The sequence below is a fragment of the Protopterus annectens genome, chromosome 7.part0 (genome assembly GCF_019279795.1).
Source record: "Protopterus annectens isolate FY-2018-M chromosome 7.part0, PAN1.0, whole genome shotgun sequence".
In the NCBI taxonomy this organism is placed as follows: domain Eukaryota; kingdom Metazoa; phylum Chordata; order Ceratodontiformes; family Protopteridae; genus Protopterus; species Protopterus annectens.
The window spans coordinates 1,140,317,424-1,140,336,173 of record NC_056739.1 but is presented as its reverse complement, the minus strand read 5'-3'; the positions used below and the strand labels follow the sequence as shown (position 1 = coordinate 1,140,336,173).

Here is an 18,750-nt window from a genome sequence, read left to right as displayed (position 1 = left end):
TCCCAGTACATAACGTAGCTAGGGACCCTGTCCCATCAGTAATGAATGAATGAAGATTAACAGCATCAGATGAAGTTATTTTCTTACCATAATGTTCCATCTGTGTTCATCTTCATTCATTCATTACAACCCACCCTCCTACCCCCTCCGTAAGACTCCTGGAGGTTCGGATTTGGTCTTAGCCTCAGAATAGGGAATTTGCTCAGATAAAGTCTCCGCTTTCTCCCTTTTCTTTTTACAGGCAAACTCGATCTGAGGTGATAGAGAGAGGGGCACTATGGGTAAGCTTAGCTCGTGAGTTATTTTGCTGATTTAATTGATCACCTTGACTACCCATGGTCCTTTGTTAAAATATTACGAGAAAACTTCAGTCCAGTTAGCCTTGCAGTATTTGTCATCTGAATTTTTTCTCCTAAGGACACAGTGGCTGGGATGTAGTACATGTCTATGCAACTTCTCCAGGTGATTGCAGAAGTGATATACGTCAACAAGTAAGGGAGGGAGGTCTTGTCTTCTGTGCGGCTGGCTATGATTGTGCTTACACCTCAGGCACTTCTACTCCGAGTATGTTCGGTTTCAAGGACCTCAGGCCAATTCTGAATCTCTGTGGTGTAAATCTGTTTGTCAAAAAGTCCCCATTCCGAATGGTTGCAGTTTGAGGTTCTTTCATAACCCAAGGGAAATGACTGTGTGCTAGGATGCTTAATGCCACTAAAAGATCGTGATTAAGTCCAGAAAGTTCTTGTACTTAATGCTGAGAGCCGGTCATTACCATTTTACAGCCTTGTTCTTCAATCTCGTCACAGGTGCCACTCTTCATCTGGTGTTCAAGTGCATAGCAGTAGTCACAGTACATCTACAACATAGAGGCCTTTGTCTTTCGATATTTAGACAATTGGCTCTTTGTTGCAGCAAGCATAGAGTCCTTACATTTAGCCTGAGATTACTTCTTAAAGCCTTGTCTATCTTTTAACTTTATCCATCAGTCATGAAAAATCATGTCTTTAGCCTATACAACAGATAAAATTTATTGGTTGCTATCTTGGGTAAAAAGTCTACCACTCAAAAGTATCCACACCACTGAGGAAACTGCAGCTTCTCTTACAAAAAGACAACTTGCATCCTTGGTTCTTAAAATACTAGGTCTCATGGTAGCATCTTTTATGAACTTCCACTCTAATTTCCGTATGAGAATTCTCCAGTGGATGTTCTCTTCTCAGTGGTCCCAGTTGTTGGATCTCCCATCACTGCTGATACACTTAACTCCCAACATGCAAAGGTCACTTAATGTGGTGGCTAACATCCCCCATCTGTTTACTTTTGGGAAAACTATTGTAGTGCCTCAGCAGTAGTGATTACTTTTAACTCCTCTCTGATGTGGGGGAGCATGGTCCAAAGAGTTTGGGCACAGGGTCTAATTTTCCCATCAGTATTCTGGAGTTGAATGTGGTCCTTTCACAGTTGCAGGAATTCCAGGACCTCCTTCCCTTTAGACTGATTTCTGTTCAAACAAAAATGTCTTTAGTTTGTTGCATCAGCAATCAGGAAGGAACAGAGTCCTACCCTTTTGCAGTGACCCTATGAGGGTATGACAGCGGGCAATGGAATTGCATCATTTTCTAATGCAAAATAAATCCTGAGAAGAGTCCGCTACCTAGTGTACAGGCTCATCAGGTCATTCCTGAGGACGCATGAGTGTTCCCTCAACTCTGCATTGGCTCAGTAGACTTTGTCAATAGGGCCAGACTTGCTGTGACATGTTTGCTTTCCCCTCTAACACCAAATTCTGCAACTATTTCACCCTGATATCCCCAAAGAGGTAGTCATCACAGGATGTAATAGTTTCAGTGACCCACCAGTCTTCTGTATGCCTTCCCACCTAGTCCCCTAATTCTTAAATTGCTTCAGAAAGCATCTTCGTGCAAATCAATGGTATTTCTTATTGCCTGTCTGTTCAGGCCTCACTTGAAGGCACCTCCCTGGCTTCTAGACTGAAACCAGGTCATCTCTTCTCTTTAACCACTCCAGTCAGCCTCAAGCTGACTACATGGATGTTCAATGTGTTTCACTGTTGCAGTCATTACACTTTGGTTATCCTGCTGGCAAGTTACCCACAGTCGGCCTGAATTCCAAAGTCCTGGTCCGGCGTCGGTTGCTGTCGCCTCTTCCCTGACGTCAGTGCGCCAGGGGTATATGCAGCCAACGCCATTTTCTTCAGTCTTTCTTGCCGCGCAGTGCCCGAAGCAAAAGCAATTCGCAATAATGGCTATGGACCCTTCCATTTCCTAATTTAGTCTGCATCCCTGAAGCACTATGCTTGTAGTGTTACAAAATAAATGGGAACATTTTCTGTTTGGGGTGTCTATAAAGACTGACACTTTCATTACTTCCATTTCTGATGTATTAAGTTTGCCCTCTACCCTTTACTATGCAAGTTCTGCAGGATCTTTCTTTTCGAATATAAAGGTGCAACTGGTTTCCGTCTCCAATTTTCCTTCATGGTTTCCTGAATCATATAAGCTGTGCAAAGCCTTCCTTAAAAGGATTATTTCTCGTGTCACCCTGTAAAATATCCTACTCCTTTGTGGGACCTTAGTTTTGTCCTAGAAGCTTTGGCAGATTTAAATTTTTTGTCTTGAAAAACTGTTCTTGGTTGTCATTATTTCATCCGGGGGGATTTCTGAACTTCATGCCTTGTCTTCCATTCCATCATACTTGCTGTTCTATAAGGATAGGGTCACAGTAACAATTTCATTCTTCATTCCAAAAGTAGCTTCAGAAATTAATTTGAATCATCCAATTCATCTGCTAGTTTACTTCCCCAATTATTCTTATATAGGAGAGTATTTGCTAGACATATTGTATGTCCATAGGTAACTATGGTTTTATCTTCACAGAACCAAATCCTTTAGGAAAGATTGTCAATTAATTTCATGTGCTCAAAACAAAATGGGGAAAAGGTTTCTAAGGAAACAGTATACATATGGCTGTCTGCATTCCCTTTACACAGACTCTCCCTACTAAACCAGAAGCTTATTTGACTAGATCTCTGATGAACTGCATGGCCTTATTCAGTGGAGGAAAAGCTGTGCTCATCAGCATGGTCTATGTTGCATACCTTTGCTATGCATTATAAATTTGAGGGGATATCCTGATTTAGAACTTCCCTTGGAGCTTTGTTTCTGAAAGGTATCCTGTTATGCCACCCAAGAACAAGGTAGATTGGGTTTTAATCCTATTAGTCGGAAAGTAAGGATGAAATAGGATGTGAAAGTTATGCACTTATCTGTACTGCTGTATCCTTTTCATTCTAGTCTATTCAACATGATATCCCTCTCCTTCCTCTTGCCAAATTACCTTTTCTCGCAGTTCAACAGCAGGAGCTAGATCCTCACTCCTATTTTCTACCTGTTATTGTACGTGTTTGTCTCATCTGTCTATCCCTGTGTGTTTGTTTATATAAAGTAATGTAATGTAGTTAATCACTGGTGAGTTTAATCAAAACATATTGACAAACTCCTCTGCAGCAACCATTATTTGGCATTAAAATCACTTTTCTAGCTGCACTGTACTATCGGTCTGTTCAGTAGTCCAATAGGATAGTTAAGAGAAAAATGGACCGATAATGCAAGCAGATATGATATCTGTTCATTCAGCAGTGCAGCCAGAAGCCCCAAAGGCTGTTTGCGACTTGTAGGATTGTAGCAACAAGTTTGTACAAGTTATTTGCTGCAGTCCTACAGTTGTTGATTTTTTTGGAAGTTTTTGTCCCCACCTTCATGGTGAGGGGAAGTTCATCTTTTTTTACCATCTGCTATGATATTTAAAGGCCAGGATACTTAAAGGCCAGTGGTATGATTTTTATCATTCAGTGGTTGACAGGTGTGTAGCCTGATAGTGTTGTCGTACAGACTAGGACAAAATGGATCCAGTGTTATGGTAAGTGCATAACTTTAATTTTATCTTGTCAGTGTGTAACATGCTGTCTGTTCAGATTGTTCACTTATTAACTTTGTTTTTGTGCAGGAATGCATTAAAATTTCAAAATTCATGGTTCATAAACTTCATCAAATTTTTGGTGTGATAGTGTGTCAAAATAGGTTGTGCTAACAGTACGTTTTTTTTTTTTAGACAAAATATTGAAAGACACAAACAAATTGGGCCTCTCTTCAGTCGAGAACCCTGCACACAAGCAATTCAAAGGATTTGGTTTCTTACATTCTAAGGAAATGATGAAGATTTTTCATAAAAAATTTGGTCTACACCAGTTTCGTACAAATCAGCTAGAAGCAATCAATGCTGCAATGTTGGGGGAGGACTGTTTCATTTTAATGCCGACTGGTATTCACTTTTATTTTCATTTACAGACAATCATAACTTTTGTTGCAGGGCTGAACCAGATTTTAAATTGATCACTTCTTAATTTCTAAAGTTTTCTTTTGGAGAAGTTAATTGCTTTGCTGTTTATAGATAAATGCAGAAGTTATAGTTTCGCTAGATTTAAAGGAAATGCAATCTTCGTAGAGGATTCATGTAGCAGTTTTCCTAACATTTCATCTGAAGTAGGAACTTCATTTGTCAGCAACCTTTTGGGATACGGATCCGAACCGGCAACTTTTACCACAGCATAGATCCGAGTTCCTAGCTCCTCCCTTTACCCATAATCCCCTGCCAACCCTAACTGACCCCAGATCTAGTTTGCCGCGCTTCAAGCCAACAAGCTGGATTTTGAGCTCCTGGCAATTCGGAGGTTCTTTGTGAGAAAAATCTTACAATTTTTGTACTTCTGTGATTGTGTGAGTTTGTTTAGGTTCCCTCTTAAATATCTATTTTTGTTGTAAAATTTTTTCCTCCCTACCCTCGCTGGTCCGTAGTGTGTGTTTGTGGTGTGTTAGGGGCCTAGTGAGTGTGTTTTCCGTTCAACATGTCGGAGGCCTCTAAAGCCATCTTTTCAAAATGTACCGAGTGTGGCCATAAGCTCTCACCGGCGGATGGCCACATCCAGTGCGTTAGGTGCCTTGGGATTGAACACCTTTCCTCGGGATGCACGATTTGTGCAGCGTTCAACCCCAGGGCACTTAAGGACCGGAGATCGAAGCTGATTCTGGTGGGCCTTTTGCCCCCGGACTCGGCTCCGACCTCCGGTTCTTCGGGGGCCTCTACCCGGTCCTTGGTAGTAGCCACCCCTGCCTCCCTTCCTCCGGTCGGGACTCAACCTCCCGTTTTGGCTCTAGAGGAGAGGGAGGCCGGAAAAACCAAAAGGAAGGAGAAGCACCATAAGCGGCGGGCCGAGGACTCTTCCTCGGCCCCTCCCGCCAAGCGGGCTTCTCCATCCAGGGTTTCTGGATCGCCTCCTCCTCGGCTCCGGTACCCTTGTTTTTCACCAGGACCTTGGGGAGGAGGCAACCCGGTCCCCGTCGAGGTCATCGAGGCGTCACTCTAGGTCTGCCTCGGTGGCCTCGTCGAGGTCTACATTTAGTATGTCAGATGCAAACATGGACCGGATGATGAGGAGGTTCATCCAGGCCCAGCTGCAGATGGGAGTGCTCTTGCCTCCCCCCCTCCGGGGGGGACCTCGACCCCATTTTTTGCCCCAATCGCTCCTTCTCCGTCCCGCTTTCCGGGTTCGGAGCACTCTGAGCCGAGCCGCGTCGGATCCGGGGGGGGTGTCGGAGCTGACAGTATTAGTTACTTTGGCTCCAACTGGTCCCTCAAGTTTGTCGGCTCCGACCTCTCGGAGCCGTGGGCGGAGCTTTGGATCCAAGGGACTTTGTGTGACTTCGGCTCTGTCCCGGTCGGAGCACACAGGTCCTTCGGATCTGAGGGTCTCCGCCCCGGATCCGGTCCTCGCTTCAGATCAGAGTGGGAGCAGACTCTCGGAGCCTATTGAGAGTAGCTCCCCCTCGGCTTTCGCTGTGGTGGAGAGGGCACTGTTGAGTGTATCTGGACCCCCGGTTCTGGCTTCGGCTCCTCCCTGCACTCCCTCTCAGCTGGTCCGGGCTCCCACCACCCGGCCTTCGTGACAGCCTGCGTCAACGTCTCTGGGTGTTCCTGCGGAACGTGATATTGCTGGTGAGTCTTCCTCGGACAGCCCCCCCAAAGAGGTCCCTCACAAAGCCAAGTGTAAGAGGAGGCACATGGACTCCCCTGAGTCCCTTACCGAAGATACGGACTTAGATGAAGGGGAAGGCTCCCCAAGGTCACCCCCCGAGGATGTCTCCTTTGGAGACATCATGGAGATGTTCAGGATTAGGGGTCGGTGGTCTGCCCCCAAGGCTTCCTCCGATGAGTCCATATTCCTAGAGGCATTCGAAGCAGGGCCATCTACCTCTTGGGCGTCCCCTCCCCCCCGACCCCCTGGTGGACCTTATTTCCACCAGGGCTTGGAAGGAGTCGGACACTGTGGAGCCAATCCCCAAGCGCCCGGATAGGATCCTGAGTCCCCCTGCTGAGAGAACCCACTGGAGCAGAGATCCCCCTGTGGATGCCATGTTGGTGGCGGCGGCCACCAAGAGAGAGCTGGCTCAGGAGAGCTCTGCGGTCCACCTGCCGAGTAAGGACTCTCGAGCGATGGACCACCTGAGGAAGCGGGTCTTTAGTTCAGCAACCTTCTCCATGAGAGCGCTGAACTATATATGGCACATGTCATCCGGATGCAGCGGGATCTAATAAAAGAATACGCTGCATCCCCCCCAGAGTCCATGTCGGAAGGAGACAAGCATCTGTACTCCTCCCGAATGTCTACTCTACGTTCAGTTTCTAACACCTCTATGCTGCTCTTGTCACACACCACTGAAGGAGCCGCTAGAGCCGGCCTGGTAATCGGGCGTCCGGCCTGGCTCCGACACTGTGACTTCTCGGAACCGTTTAAGGCGTCATTCGCGAATACCCCCTTTGATGGTTCTGCACTTTTTGGCAAAACCGTTCGCGACACTTTAGTCCAGAGTGAGAAAGATGGGAAGACGTCTGCCGTCGGAGTCCGCTTCTCTGCTCCCCAGAGGTCCTTTTCTAAGAACCAAAAGGGTCAGAAGAAGATGTGGTTCCGAAAATCGTATCAGTCCCGGTCTGCTTTGGACAACCAGTCCTCTTGTGGCAGAGGAGGACTTGGGAGGACGCTGCCCAAGAGGCAGAGGGGGGTCCCAGAAACTTTGGGTCCAGAGAACTCTTCTCTGAGAGGCCCACGCAGAACCCGTGAGGGGTTGCCCGGCTGCTCCACTCTGGAGGCAGTCGGGGGGGCATCTTTCGAAGCACCTAGCAATGTGGGAGTCCATAACAGATCACTGGGTGCTTCGCATCATATCCAGAGGTTACCAAATTCCCTTTATTGTAACCCCCAAAATCAGAAGCCTCCCCGACGTACCACCCAATCAGAGGAAGGCAGCTGCTACAGAAATTCAGCAGCTTTTACAAAAAAGAGCCATCCAACCCGTCCCCCCAGATCAGTTCGGATCGGGGTTTTACTCCAGGTTCTTTCTGGTGCCAAAAAAGACAGGGGACTTGAGACCCATTCTCGATCTCTCTCTCTCTCTCTCCTGAACTTGGCAGTACCCAAAGAAAAGTTCCGAATGGTCACCTTACAATCTATTCTCCCCCTATTACGGGAGAACGATTGGATGTGCTCGATAGACATCAAGGATGCGTACTACCACATCCTAGTGGACAGATGCTCCAGGAGGTTCCTCTGCTTCCGGCTGGGAGCCGGTCACTTTCAGTTCAGGGCCCTTCCCTTTGGTCTCACCTCAGACCCCAGGGTGTTCACCAAAGTCTTGGCGGTCATAGCGGCCCACCTGAGGCTTCAGGGAATTCAGGTCTTTCCGTACCTGGACGACTGGCTCCTCATTGCCCCAACAAGGCATCTGCTCTGTTCAGGCAGGGATTACTTCCTCGACCTTGCTCCACATCTAGGGTTAACTATCAACATGACCAAATCTTCTCTAGTCCCCTCACAGGTGATAGATTTTATAGGGGCCAGATTGGATTCCAGGATAATGCTTGCCTTCTTAACTCCCGATCGGCTTCAGAACCTGAGGTTGCATGTCAAGGCCATTCTCATTCTTCCTGCTCCACCTGCGGAATTGATCCTGAGGGCTCTAGGGTCCATGGCGGCAGCTATTCCTCTACTACCCCTAGCCCGCCTAAATATGAGGGTACTGCAATGGACCCTCCAAGTACAATGGTCCCTGTCTCGCAACCCCCTGTCCCATCCTATTCCCCTAAGCAGGGCTTGCAGAACGTCGCTCATGTGGTGGCTCCGGTCCCCGAGTCTCCACACGGGACGACCATTTTCGATGCCTTCCCCCGTCGTCACAGTGACCACAGATGCCTCTCGCCGGGGGGGGGGGGGGGGACACTATTCAGGCAGAATGGTCCAAGGCACGTGGAACAACAGAGACCTCCTTGCATATCAATGTCCTAGAGATGAGGGCGGTGCTTTTGACGTTGCAGGCACTTCACAGCCTTCTACCGATTGGGACAATTGCAGTACAAACGGACAACATGTCAGTTGTCTGGTACATCAACAAACAGGGGGGAACCAGGTCTTATCCCCTTTGTCGCGAGGCCATGAGAGTGTGGGAATGGACGATTTCCACCAACCGCTTTCTTATTGCAACGCACATTCTGGAACGGTCCAACATCCTAGCAGACAGGCTCAGTCGTTCGATTCTGACTCTCTACGAATGGTCTCTCAATCCTCTAGTAGCGAAACAAATATTTGCCCTATGGGAGGGCAACCCTGTTGCGATCTTTTTGCCTCTCCTTCAAATACCAATGCAACAGTTACTTCGCTCTAATTCCCCCTCAGGGAGAGTTCCCGAGAGACTCTCTAGTACATGCTTGGCCTCCCGGTCTCCTTTACACTTATCCTCCTTTGCCCATGATGCTGAAACTCCTACAGAAAGCCAGTCAGCTGGGGAGCAAAATGATCCTCATTGCCCCATTCTGGCCTCGTCAAACATGGTTCCCGTACCTGTGGTCTCACCTAATTCATCCACCATGGATTCTGGATCCACTCCCGGATCTCATTACCCACCCTCTGGGTCTCCCGGCCCCCAACCTGGTCAACCTCAAGCTGACGGCTTGGTTGCTCCAGTTCCACTCCTGATTAGGACTCCCGGAGTCTCCTCACCAGTCAAAGCCATCCTAGTAGCAGCACATAAACCTTCCACCAGAAGAGTCTACCGAAGCAAGTGGAAACGTTTCTCAATCTGAGCGGAACACCATCACTTGGATCCTTTCACGGCGCCTCTCACGTCGGTTTTGGAGTTCTTAACTACCCTTTTTTATCAAGGGGCTAGCTGCTCTACAGTCAAGGTACAACTGGCAGCGATTTTGCATTATCATGTAGGGCATGAATCAGGCCCTCTGATGACTGCTAAGCTTTGTAAAGCTTTCCTCAAGGGTACTTTCCTTCTCAGGCCTCCAGTCAGGGAGGTAGTTACCCCCCATGGGATTTGTCTTTGGTTCTCCAAGCCTTGACTAGCCCCCCTTTCGAGCCGGCGGCCACGGTTGATCTTAAATATCTCTCTTGGAAAACGGCCTTCTTAGTGGCCATTACTTCAGCTAAAAGGGTCTTTGAACTTCAGGCTCTATGTGTTAAGACGCCGTATTTATCCTTCCATCCAGATAGAGGTTACCTCAGGATCAATCCGTCCTTTCTGCCTAAGGTGTCTTCAGAAGCTAATATTAATCAATCTATTAATCTTCCCGTGTTCTTTCCCCATTACCAGAACAAAGGAGAATATAAACTGCATTCCTTGGATGTGCACAGACAATTACATTTTTATACTCATCGAACTGCTGGTCATAGGCAATCTGACCAGTTGTTTGTCTCCTTTGCCAAAACAAGTTTAGGCAAGCCAATTTCTAAAGTTACACTATCACGGTGGATAGCTAATTGTATCCTCTTAGCGTATCAGAGTTCGGGAAGGCCTGCACCTCAGGGGGTTCGAGCTCATTCTACTAGGGCCATCGCTGCTTCGGCGGCTTTTAAATCTAGGGTCCCCTTAGATGATATTTGTTCCGCAGCCACTTGGGCCTCATTTCATACCTTTATCAGCCATTACAAACTGGATGTTGTCTCCAGAGGTAGGGCGTCCTTTGGCTCTGCAGTGCTCTGGAATGTTCTTACATAAAGGCCACCCAGGATTCGGGTAGCTGGGGACTCTGTCCCAAAGGTTGCTGACAAATGAAGTTCCTACTTCAGATTTAGAAGTTATGTACTCACCATAACGTTCCATCTGAGTAGGTATCTTCATTTGTTTGCAACCATCCCCCCCTCCTTCCCCCTGACCTTTAGGATCTGTCTTGGATTAGCCCCTTCCGGGGCACTTTTACATTGCTTATATCGGGCAAACTTGATCTGAGGTCAGTTAGGGTTGGCAGGGGATTGTGGGTAAAGGGAGGAGCTAGGAGCTTGGATCTATGCTGTGGTAAAAGTTGCCGGCTCGGATCCGAGATCGGATCCGTATCCCAAAGGTTGCAGACTAATGAAGAATACCTACTCAGATGGAACATTATGGTGAGTACATAACTTCTAAATCTTGTACTCTTTAGCCTCAGTTGTGATTTTTGTCTCCATTTTCCAGCAGTCCAGTAACATTTTCATGCTGTCTCTAGACCATACTGAGGTAGAGGGAGCCTTCTTTAGAAGCAGAGTTGTTGGTTGCAGTCTTCGTTTCTGGCTGCTTAAAAATATGTATTTCCCATTTTTCCTAAATTTCCAGTTTTAATTATTGCAGAACATTTCTATTTTTTTTTTCTAAGAGAAGATAAAGCTCTACTTCATTTCAGTAGAGTTAAATGATTTCTGTGAGTAAAATCATCACACTTATCAAGCTATGCATACTGAAGACTGATGGCACTAGAAGGCTTTCATTTTGAGTGTGATTTTTGTATGGGCACCGAATGGTAGGTGTAAATTTGAATGTTTGAAGAGATTTGTTTATCCTTTGACAGGGTTAACTTGTTTTCAGGGGAGATCGGAGGTGGTATTTATTCTTCTACGGGAAATTTTGGCTAGAGTATATGGGAGCTTCCCTTACTCATTTTGATAGCTGGGATCTTTTTACATCTACATGTGCTACCATCAACTCAGCCAGATTGTTCCTCAGATCAACATCTCATCCAAAAGACAGCATACTCAGGCACGCAGAACCCCTCCCCCCATGCTGCACTCCAGTGTCAGCAGTCCATTTACCTGCTGTGGGAAAATAACCCACAGCCTTCTGCACCAAAGATGAGTGTGTTTACCAGTTGCACTTCTGACACTGCTAATACTCCATCTAAAATTAAGTGGTAGAAAAATTATAGATTTTAAAGTTTCACACATTAGAAAAGAAAGAGACTAAAATATAAGCCTGAAAAGACTTCTGAGGCTAGTCGTCTGGTATGGCAGATAAAAGTATGGAAGGTAAATCTGACTGAATATATGAGGGGGTATTAAAAAAAAAGCTGTATCCCATTCTGGCTAGTGTTTCACTGCTATTTTTCTGCTGTTAAACATTCTCTAGTGTTTCCTGCTGAAGCTAGGGTAGCTAGTAGCTATAGTATAGTCCAGATACAGGCTTGCTGCATCTGGGTATTTCTTTAATGGATGTTTCTTCTGAGCACGTTTTCCAGGCCATTTTGGATTGGAAGGGACTTCTCTGTGCTTTAGTGAGAGGATTGTGCTGACTGGATCCTATCTGGTAAAAGTTTTTTTTCAAGTTTTTAGCTTTTGGTGTTTAGGCCCTGCATTTGAGTAGGTTTCTGCTTGTTTGCCTGTTTAGCAGAACCACTCGGTAACCCACAGTTGTGCGACAAAGCCGGACAGTTAAATTCAACAATTTTTCCCTTAGATACAACTGTAGCACACTAGGGTAACCCTTATCCTTAGTGCTTTCCTGGTCAAGAAATGCTGCCAGTAATCTGTAACCTATTAAACCATCAGTAACAAAAGGCTGAAATATCCACCCACTGAGCACATCCATGATTGAATCTGAAATGCCGCCACTAGACAGTTGGACCACCCTCGTTTCTCCTGCCATCCTTGTTCACTTGGGTCTCTTGAGGCAATGTAGCAATTGCCTCATGTACACCGACAACCCTCTACTAACTCAATGTAGTACAGAGTGTGATAGATGCATCTACACCACAAATCTTGACTCCATGCTCTCTTGCACTCAAAACAGTAATGCAGAAAAGGTTGTCAACTCACCCACCACTACATACGCACATAGTACCATTACTCCTATACATAGTGCAAATCAAACAAAAATCTAATATGCGGAGATTCTCTAGAACAAAGGTTACAGTGACGTCCAGACCTTTAGACCACACAATCAACATGTGAAAACCAAAGGAGGTGGTTCAATCTATATTGGACATAAATTCATCTCCCATCTAGTTAGATTAGACAATTCCATGGAGTTGCTCCAAGTCCAGGTTACGGTGGGTAAGACCCCTATTCAAGTCATAGCTAGTTATAGATCCCCCTCCATGGGTCACAACACCCATGACGCCTGTTTGACCAGACTGGAGACGATCCAAATTTTACTGAACTGTTGTAGGGGATTTCAATTATCCCACCATCAACTGGGAAACCTATGCTAGCCCTAACTTGCTAGTGCAAAAGTTCCTTGACTTTAATTCAAATGTCTTGAAACAAATTGTTCATATCCCAACAAGGGGAACAAACATTCTAGATCTGGTCCTCACCAGCATGTCAAACAGATGCACTGCTGCAACAGACGGACCTGCATTTGATAAAACTGACCACAAATCCATCATCTTCAAGCTGGCACTAACACCAGAACTCAAAGGGTGAAATCAGACTAAAAAACTTCTTCAAGGCAAACTATACCCCCTAGGTGAAGGTATAAATGCATTCCAAGCCCCAGCCCAAGCTGGAAGTGGTAACTGTCCCAAAGCTTTCATTAAAGATCTGTACAATCACTTCCATAAGTGTATAAATTCAGCTGTACCAGAAAGAATCAAAGCCACAGAGCCACAAGTAAAAACAAGCTGCCATGGTGGACATCAAGTATCAGCAAACATTACAATAAACCCAAAACGTTGCTGTCCAAGAAAACAAAGGCAAGGCCCCAATAGTGGAAAATCACCCTCCTTATCCTCAACAGGCAAATAAGCCAACTTGTCAAATCCTCTAAGGGCTCCTTTGAGAGAAACTTATCAAGTACAGCCAAGGATAACCATAAGGCCTTTTACAGCTAAGCATGTAGCCTAAAAAGTAGGACCCAAGCATGTGTAAAACTAATGACCAATGGTATCTCACACACTGACTCCACAGAGATGGCAAACCTGCAAGTGGATAGGCTTGATGAAACTTTCACTCCCTTATCCGTTCCTAACTTACCACAACCCCCCCTTACCCTAAATATCTGAAGATGAGGTCCTCAAAGCCTTGTTTAAGGCAAAAACAGAGCCTCTGTTGGACTGGATGACATCCCAGGCTTGCACTATCATCAACATTAAGTACCCTTTTCAATCATAGCCTTAACCACAGGCTTTGTTCCTGCGGAATGGAAAACATCAACAGTTATTCTCCTCCACAGAGGTGGCTTAGCAGCAGACCCATAAACCTGACTACCCTCTTCCATAAGGCCATGGAACGTATCCTTATGAACCTCATAAATAAAGACATAGGTGATCTCTAGACCCTGAGTCCTACTCAATACAGCTTCGTCAACGGCAGATCCTGCCTGTTAAATCTGGTGGATTTTTTTGAAAATGTGACCAGGTCCATTAATGAGGGAAAATCTGTGCACACAGCATACCTTAACTTGGCAAAGGCTTTTGACACAATCCCACATTCAGGCATTACCGATAAACTTGGCAAACTGAATGTAAACTCCTTCGTTGTAAGATGGGTTGCCAACTGCCTCACAAACCAGACACACACTGTTAAAGTGTGCGACTCCGTATTATTCTGCAGAACTGTTACCTGCAGGATACCACAGGGGTCAGTGCTGGACCCCTTAATGTTTGATACAAATACTTTTCAGAAGTTCAGGTCAAAACTAAAGGGCTGTGGCTGAACAGGTTTGCAGATGCCTGCAAACTGGGGACATTCACGGAATCCCCAAATAATGTCCATGTACTCCAGGAGAGACTCGCGCAGATGAATCACTGGTGTATTGGTCACGTTTCAAACTAAATTCAGAGAAATACATCATCATTCCCTTCGGCACAAACAATGTCCGTTCATACTATCAGATCAACAACAATATCCTAAGTACCCATGAAGTGTTAAGCTACCTGGGATCAGACGTTGACTGCGACCTTAACTTCGACCACAGTGTGTCTACTGTAGTAAAGAAGGCCATCTTTCTGGCATAGTTGATTGGTATAGGCATAGCCTTGAGAACAAAAGAGGTTATAACTCCTCTATACTCGGCACTTATCCAGGCCGTAATTTAGTACAATGCCCCGTTCGGCATGTACCATACAAAGCACCTGCAGCAATTGGAGAGGCCTCATAAGTTTCTAACAAAGAAGATCAAGGGGGCCCCAGCGTGTACCTTACACAGACCAACTAAAGTCCCTGTCACTATACTCCGTATCATGTAGACTTCTTTGGGGAGACTTATGCCTGGCTTAGAGAGCAATCCAAGTCCCAAACCTAATGAACTTGCTGCATATCTGTAAATCAAACAGGACAAGGGCTAACCCATTTCAGGGACCTAAATATGGCCTGCAACTTAAATAGGACATGCTGGAGGGACAGATTTATCTCCCAGCAACTGCCGTGTCTTTGGAGCAGACTATTAATTTGTGAAACAGAGCACCTCTTTGACACTGTTCAGGAGGAACTTGTTCAAGAGGATGGGGCACCATAAATTCTTAGCAGGGATATAGCACTCACAGCCCTCCTGGACATGGGCAGTCATCACAAAATGTAATCTTGGGTATTGATTGCATTTCTATGGTATTACATTGGGATGGAATGGCTAGACTTAAAATGACCTCTGAGTCAGTAGTCTAGTACTCTCCTATGATCCTGTGTTTTCAAGCCTTTTGAAGGCCCTTCTAGTTTTAATGGTTTCTTCCAGTCCTTTTCACTGCTTTCTCTACAGGACCAATGTGACCTGTATGAGGGGTTGAGAAAGAAGGATTACTAGTGTAATGTGGAGAGGGAGGAGAATCCTAAGATCCTGCCACATCGCATTACTTTGAAGAGTCATTAAGTCATTCTAACCGAAGTAAACTAGGACTTCTATGTTTACTTTTGTCGGCATCTCACCATTGGACTTTGTGTTCATAGGTAGGTACTAGGCTGTCGGCCCTGGGACCTATACAAGCCCAGCCAAAAAGGTACCCTGGCTTTTGCCACCCAAGAAAATTATTTTCCTGTGCCACTGTCGAGCAGAGCCACAGAGGTAATCCCCGGGGTGAATTTCCTATTTCCCATCCAATCATCAAGATTTTTCTGGAAGAGTGCTAATGAGGAGCTTTGTTTGATATAGATAGGTAGTTTATTCCAGAGTATGGGAAGTCTCTGGGACAGAAATCTATTCCTCCGGCATGTTCTGTTTATTGTGGTGACAAGTTTTAGGTCCCTAGAGCGTGTAGCTCGGAAGAATTGGGATTTCTTTACGTGGAGCATGTCCAACAGCTCTGGGTTTGACATAGCTTTGTATGTTAGGCAGAGAGATCACCTCTGAGTAGGCGATATGCGACAGAGTAAAGCTGGAGTTTTTTTTAGACTCTCTGCGTAGGGCATCTGTTTGAGGCCTGTAATCCTCTTTGTGAGGTATTTCTGCGGCCTTTCCAGTTGTTGTAGATGTCTTGTGAGGTACATACCAAAAGGGGCATTGTACTCTATAATGGGTCTAATGAGTGATGAGTAGAGGGGAACAATGACCTCTTTTTTTCTGGATGAGAAACCTTTTGTGATGAGGTGTGCCACGTAGAAGGATTTCCTGACTACTGTGGCAATGTGATTATCAAAGGAGAGACTACTGTCCACCTGTGTCCCAAGGTCTGTCTCTTATCACACTTTCGGTGTTAAGTATACTACCGCCTATGTTGTAGTTCATGGGTACAGAGTTTTTACCAAAGGGGATGACCGTCCACTTTTTGGTATTGAGCTTAAGCTCACCAGGCATCTGTCTCAGTGAAGCCCTTTTGTAGGATGTCCACATCGTTAGGCGTTTCAATTATGGCTCCTAGTTTGCAGTCATCTGCGAACTTCGTTAGCCAAAGACCTTCTGTGTTAGCCTGAACTTCAGAGAGGTAGATGCCAAACAGGAGAGGACCCAGGACTGAACCCTGTGGTACTTCACTTGTCACTGGTCTGTAGTCGGATTTGGAGTCTGCTACTTTCACAGTGTGGGTTCTGTCAGTGAGCCAGTTGGCAACCCATCTTGTGACATAGGGATTTATACCTAATTTAGTGAGTTTATAGTTCCAGAGTGGGGGATGGTGTTGAAAGCCTTGGCAAGATCTAGATAGGCTGTGTGAACCACCTTACCCTTGTCTATGGCTTTGGTTACTGCTTCAAAGAAATCTATTAGATTTAGAAGACATGATCTGCCTTTTACAAACCCGAACTGGGTGGGATCCAGAGTTTGGAGATTACCCATGTCTTTGTTTATAATTTCCATGATGATATGTTCCATGGCCTTGCATACCAGGCTTGTCAGGCTAATGGGGTGGTAGTTCCCGGCGTCCGTGGTGTCTCCCCCCTTGTGAAGTGGGATAACCGTTGCTGTGCGCCATTCAGCAGGCACAAAGCCTGAGATGAGGTTATGATTGAACATGGTACTTAGGTGGGGTGCCAGTTCGTTCTGTAGTTCTTGTAGAACGCAGCCTGGGATGTTGTCTGTTCCCATGGATGCTGTGTTCTTGGCTTTGGAGAGTGTGGTTTTTACCTGTGCAGCCGTGATTACAGGAACTTTGCATTCTTCCGGTGTAGAGATGGGCTCTTTAGGGGGTGAGAGGGGGGTAAAGTTATCACTGAATCTATCTGCCAGGATGTTGGCAATATCAGTTGGGTCTGTGTATTTAGTGCCATTGTGCTGTAACTCAGAGCAGATCTGAGTGTTGCCATTGAGATTCTTGACATAGCTATAGAATGCTTTGTGGTTGTCTTTAGAATCAGTGGCGATTTTGTTTTCATAACTAGCTTTGGAAGATTTTATCAAGGATTGCAGCTTCTTACTGAGGCTGACCAGGGATCTCCTCCACTCGTGGGATTTTACTCTCTTTTGCAAGAGTTTCTTCCTTCTGTTGTACAGTTTGTTTATGGCAGGAGACCACCAGATTGGCTTCCTTTTTTTGGAGGATAGCGTCTTGGTTCTGTTTGGGATAGCACGATCCATGCACTCATGTAAGTGCTTATAAAGTGCAGTTGTGTAGGATTCAGTAGTCGTAGTGTTGGTTTGTTTGCCCCTGCTTGCCCCCTTATGCTCTCCTTTATCAGCACTTTCCTCCTTCTTCCTTCCCTTGTAAAGCTTTTTGAAAATATAATAAATTGGGCACTTGTCCCCCCCCCCCCCAAAAAAAAAACAAAAAAAAACACATACCTCTTCCTTTTTCCTTGACCGTGCATGCGTTCATTCCTGTCCTTGCCCTTCCTGTTTTCTGTTCTATGCACCTGTTTCTTCCTGTTTTAAGTATAGTAGGGATTTTGTTGTGCAGTTTTATCTGTGCTTTCAGATGTGCTCATAGCAGCACACTGTGTGTGTGTGTGTTCGTTGGTGGCAGATGGCATGCATACTTCAGGACCCATGTGGTCACATGACATTTCTCCATTGAGGTCATTGAACTGACTGTCTTAACTGTTCTATTTTCCCCTTGTGAGTTTGAGTAGCCACTTTTTCTGAATTCTGGCATTTATTTGCCCACACATAATGATGCCAGGATGACCAGTTAGACCTTGTTCTAACACTTAATAGGTTCATAAGTAGGTACTAGGCTATCGGCCCACGGGCCTACGTAAGCCTAGCCAACATGGTTCCCTGGCTTACTCCACCCAAGAAAATTATTTTCCTGTGCCACTGACGAGCAGAGACACAGAAGTGATCCCCGGGGTGTATTTCCTATTTCCCATCTACTCATCAAGATTTTTCTTGAAGAGTGCTAATGAAGAACTTTGCTTGACATAGATGGGTAGCCTGTTCCAGAGTATGGGAAGTCTCTGGGATAGGAATCTATCCCTCCAGCATGTCCTGTTTATTGTGGTGACAAGGTTTAGGTCCCTAGTGCATGTAGCTTGGAGGGATTGGGATTTCTTTAGGTGTAGCATGTCCAACAGCTCTGGGTTTGACACAGCTTTATATGTTAGGCAGAGATTACCTCAGAGTAGGCGATATGCTACGAAGTAAAGCTGGAGTTTTTTGAGACTTGTCAGTGTAGGGCATTTGTTTGAGTCCAGTAATCCTCTTTGTGAGGTACTTCTGTGGCCTTTCCAGCTGCTGCAGATGTCTTGTGAGGTACATTCCAAAAGGGGCGTTGTACTCTATAATGGGTCTAATAGCTTGACAGATGCTCTTTTACATGCAGTCATGTGCATCTCTGTGGTGAATCTCATTTTCTGATAATACTGATACATAATCCAAACCAGTACTGATGGATTTGCTGCATATCAGCAAGTCAGATGGAATCGGAAATGCTTGGTCTAGGGATATAAACCTTTTTCTGCAACATCACCGTAACAGTCTGGAGGGTCGGGTATATCTCGCAGACTATACCGCTGCTCTGAGACAGACTCCTCATCCACGTAAAACAAAGTTCATCCCTGTCCATATT

At 45.7% G+C, this 18,750-nt stretch overlaps 1 protein-coding gene across 1 annotated transcript in view; it reads left to right on the top strand.

Moving 5' to 3' along the window:
* Nucleotides 1-18,750, top strand: part of BLM (BLM RecQ like helicase) — a 1,689,823-nt gene that overhangs the window by 472,322 nt on the left and 1,198,751 nt on the right. The window contains exon 8 of the mRNA XM_044077719.1: nt 4,132-4,341. Within this exon, the coding sequence (XP_043933654.1) occupies nt 4,132-4,341 (210 nt within the window). The remainder of the gene's footprint in view (nt 1-4,131; nt 4,342-18,750) is intronic.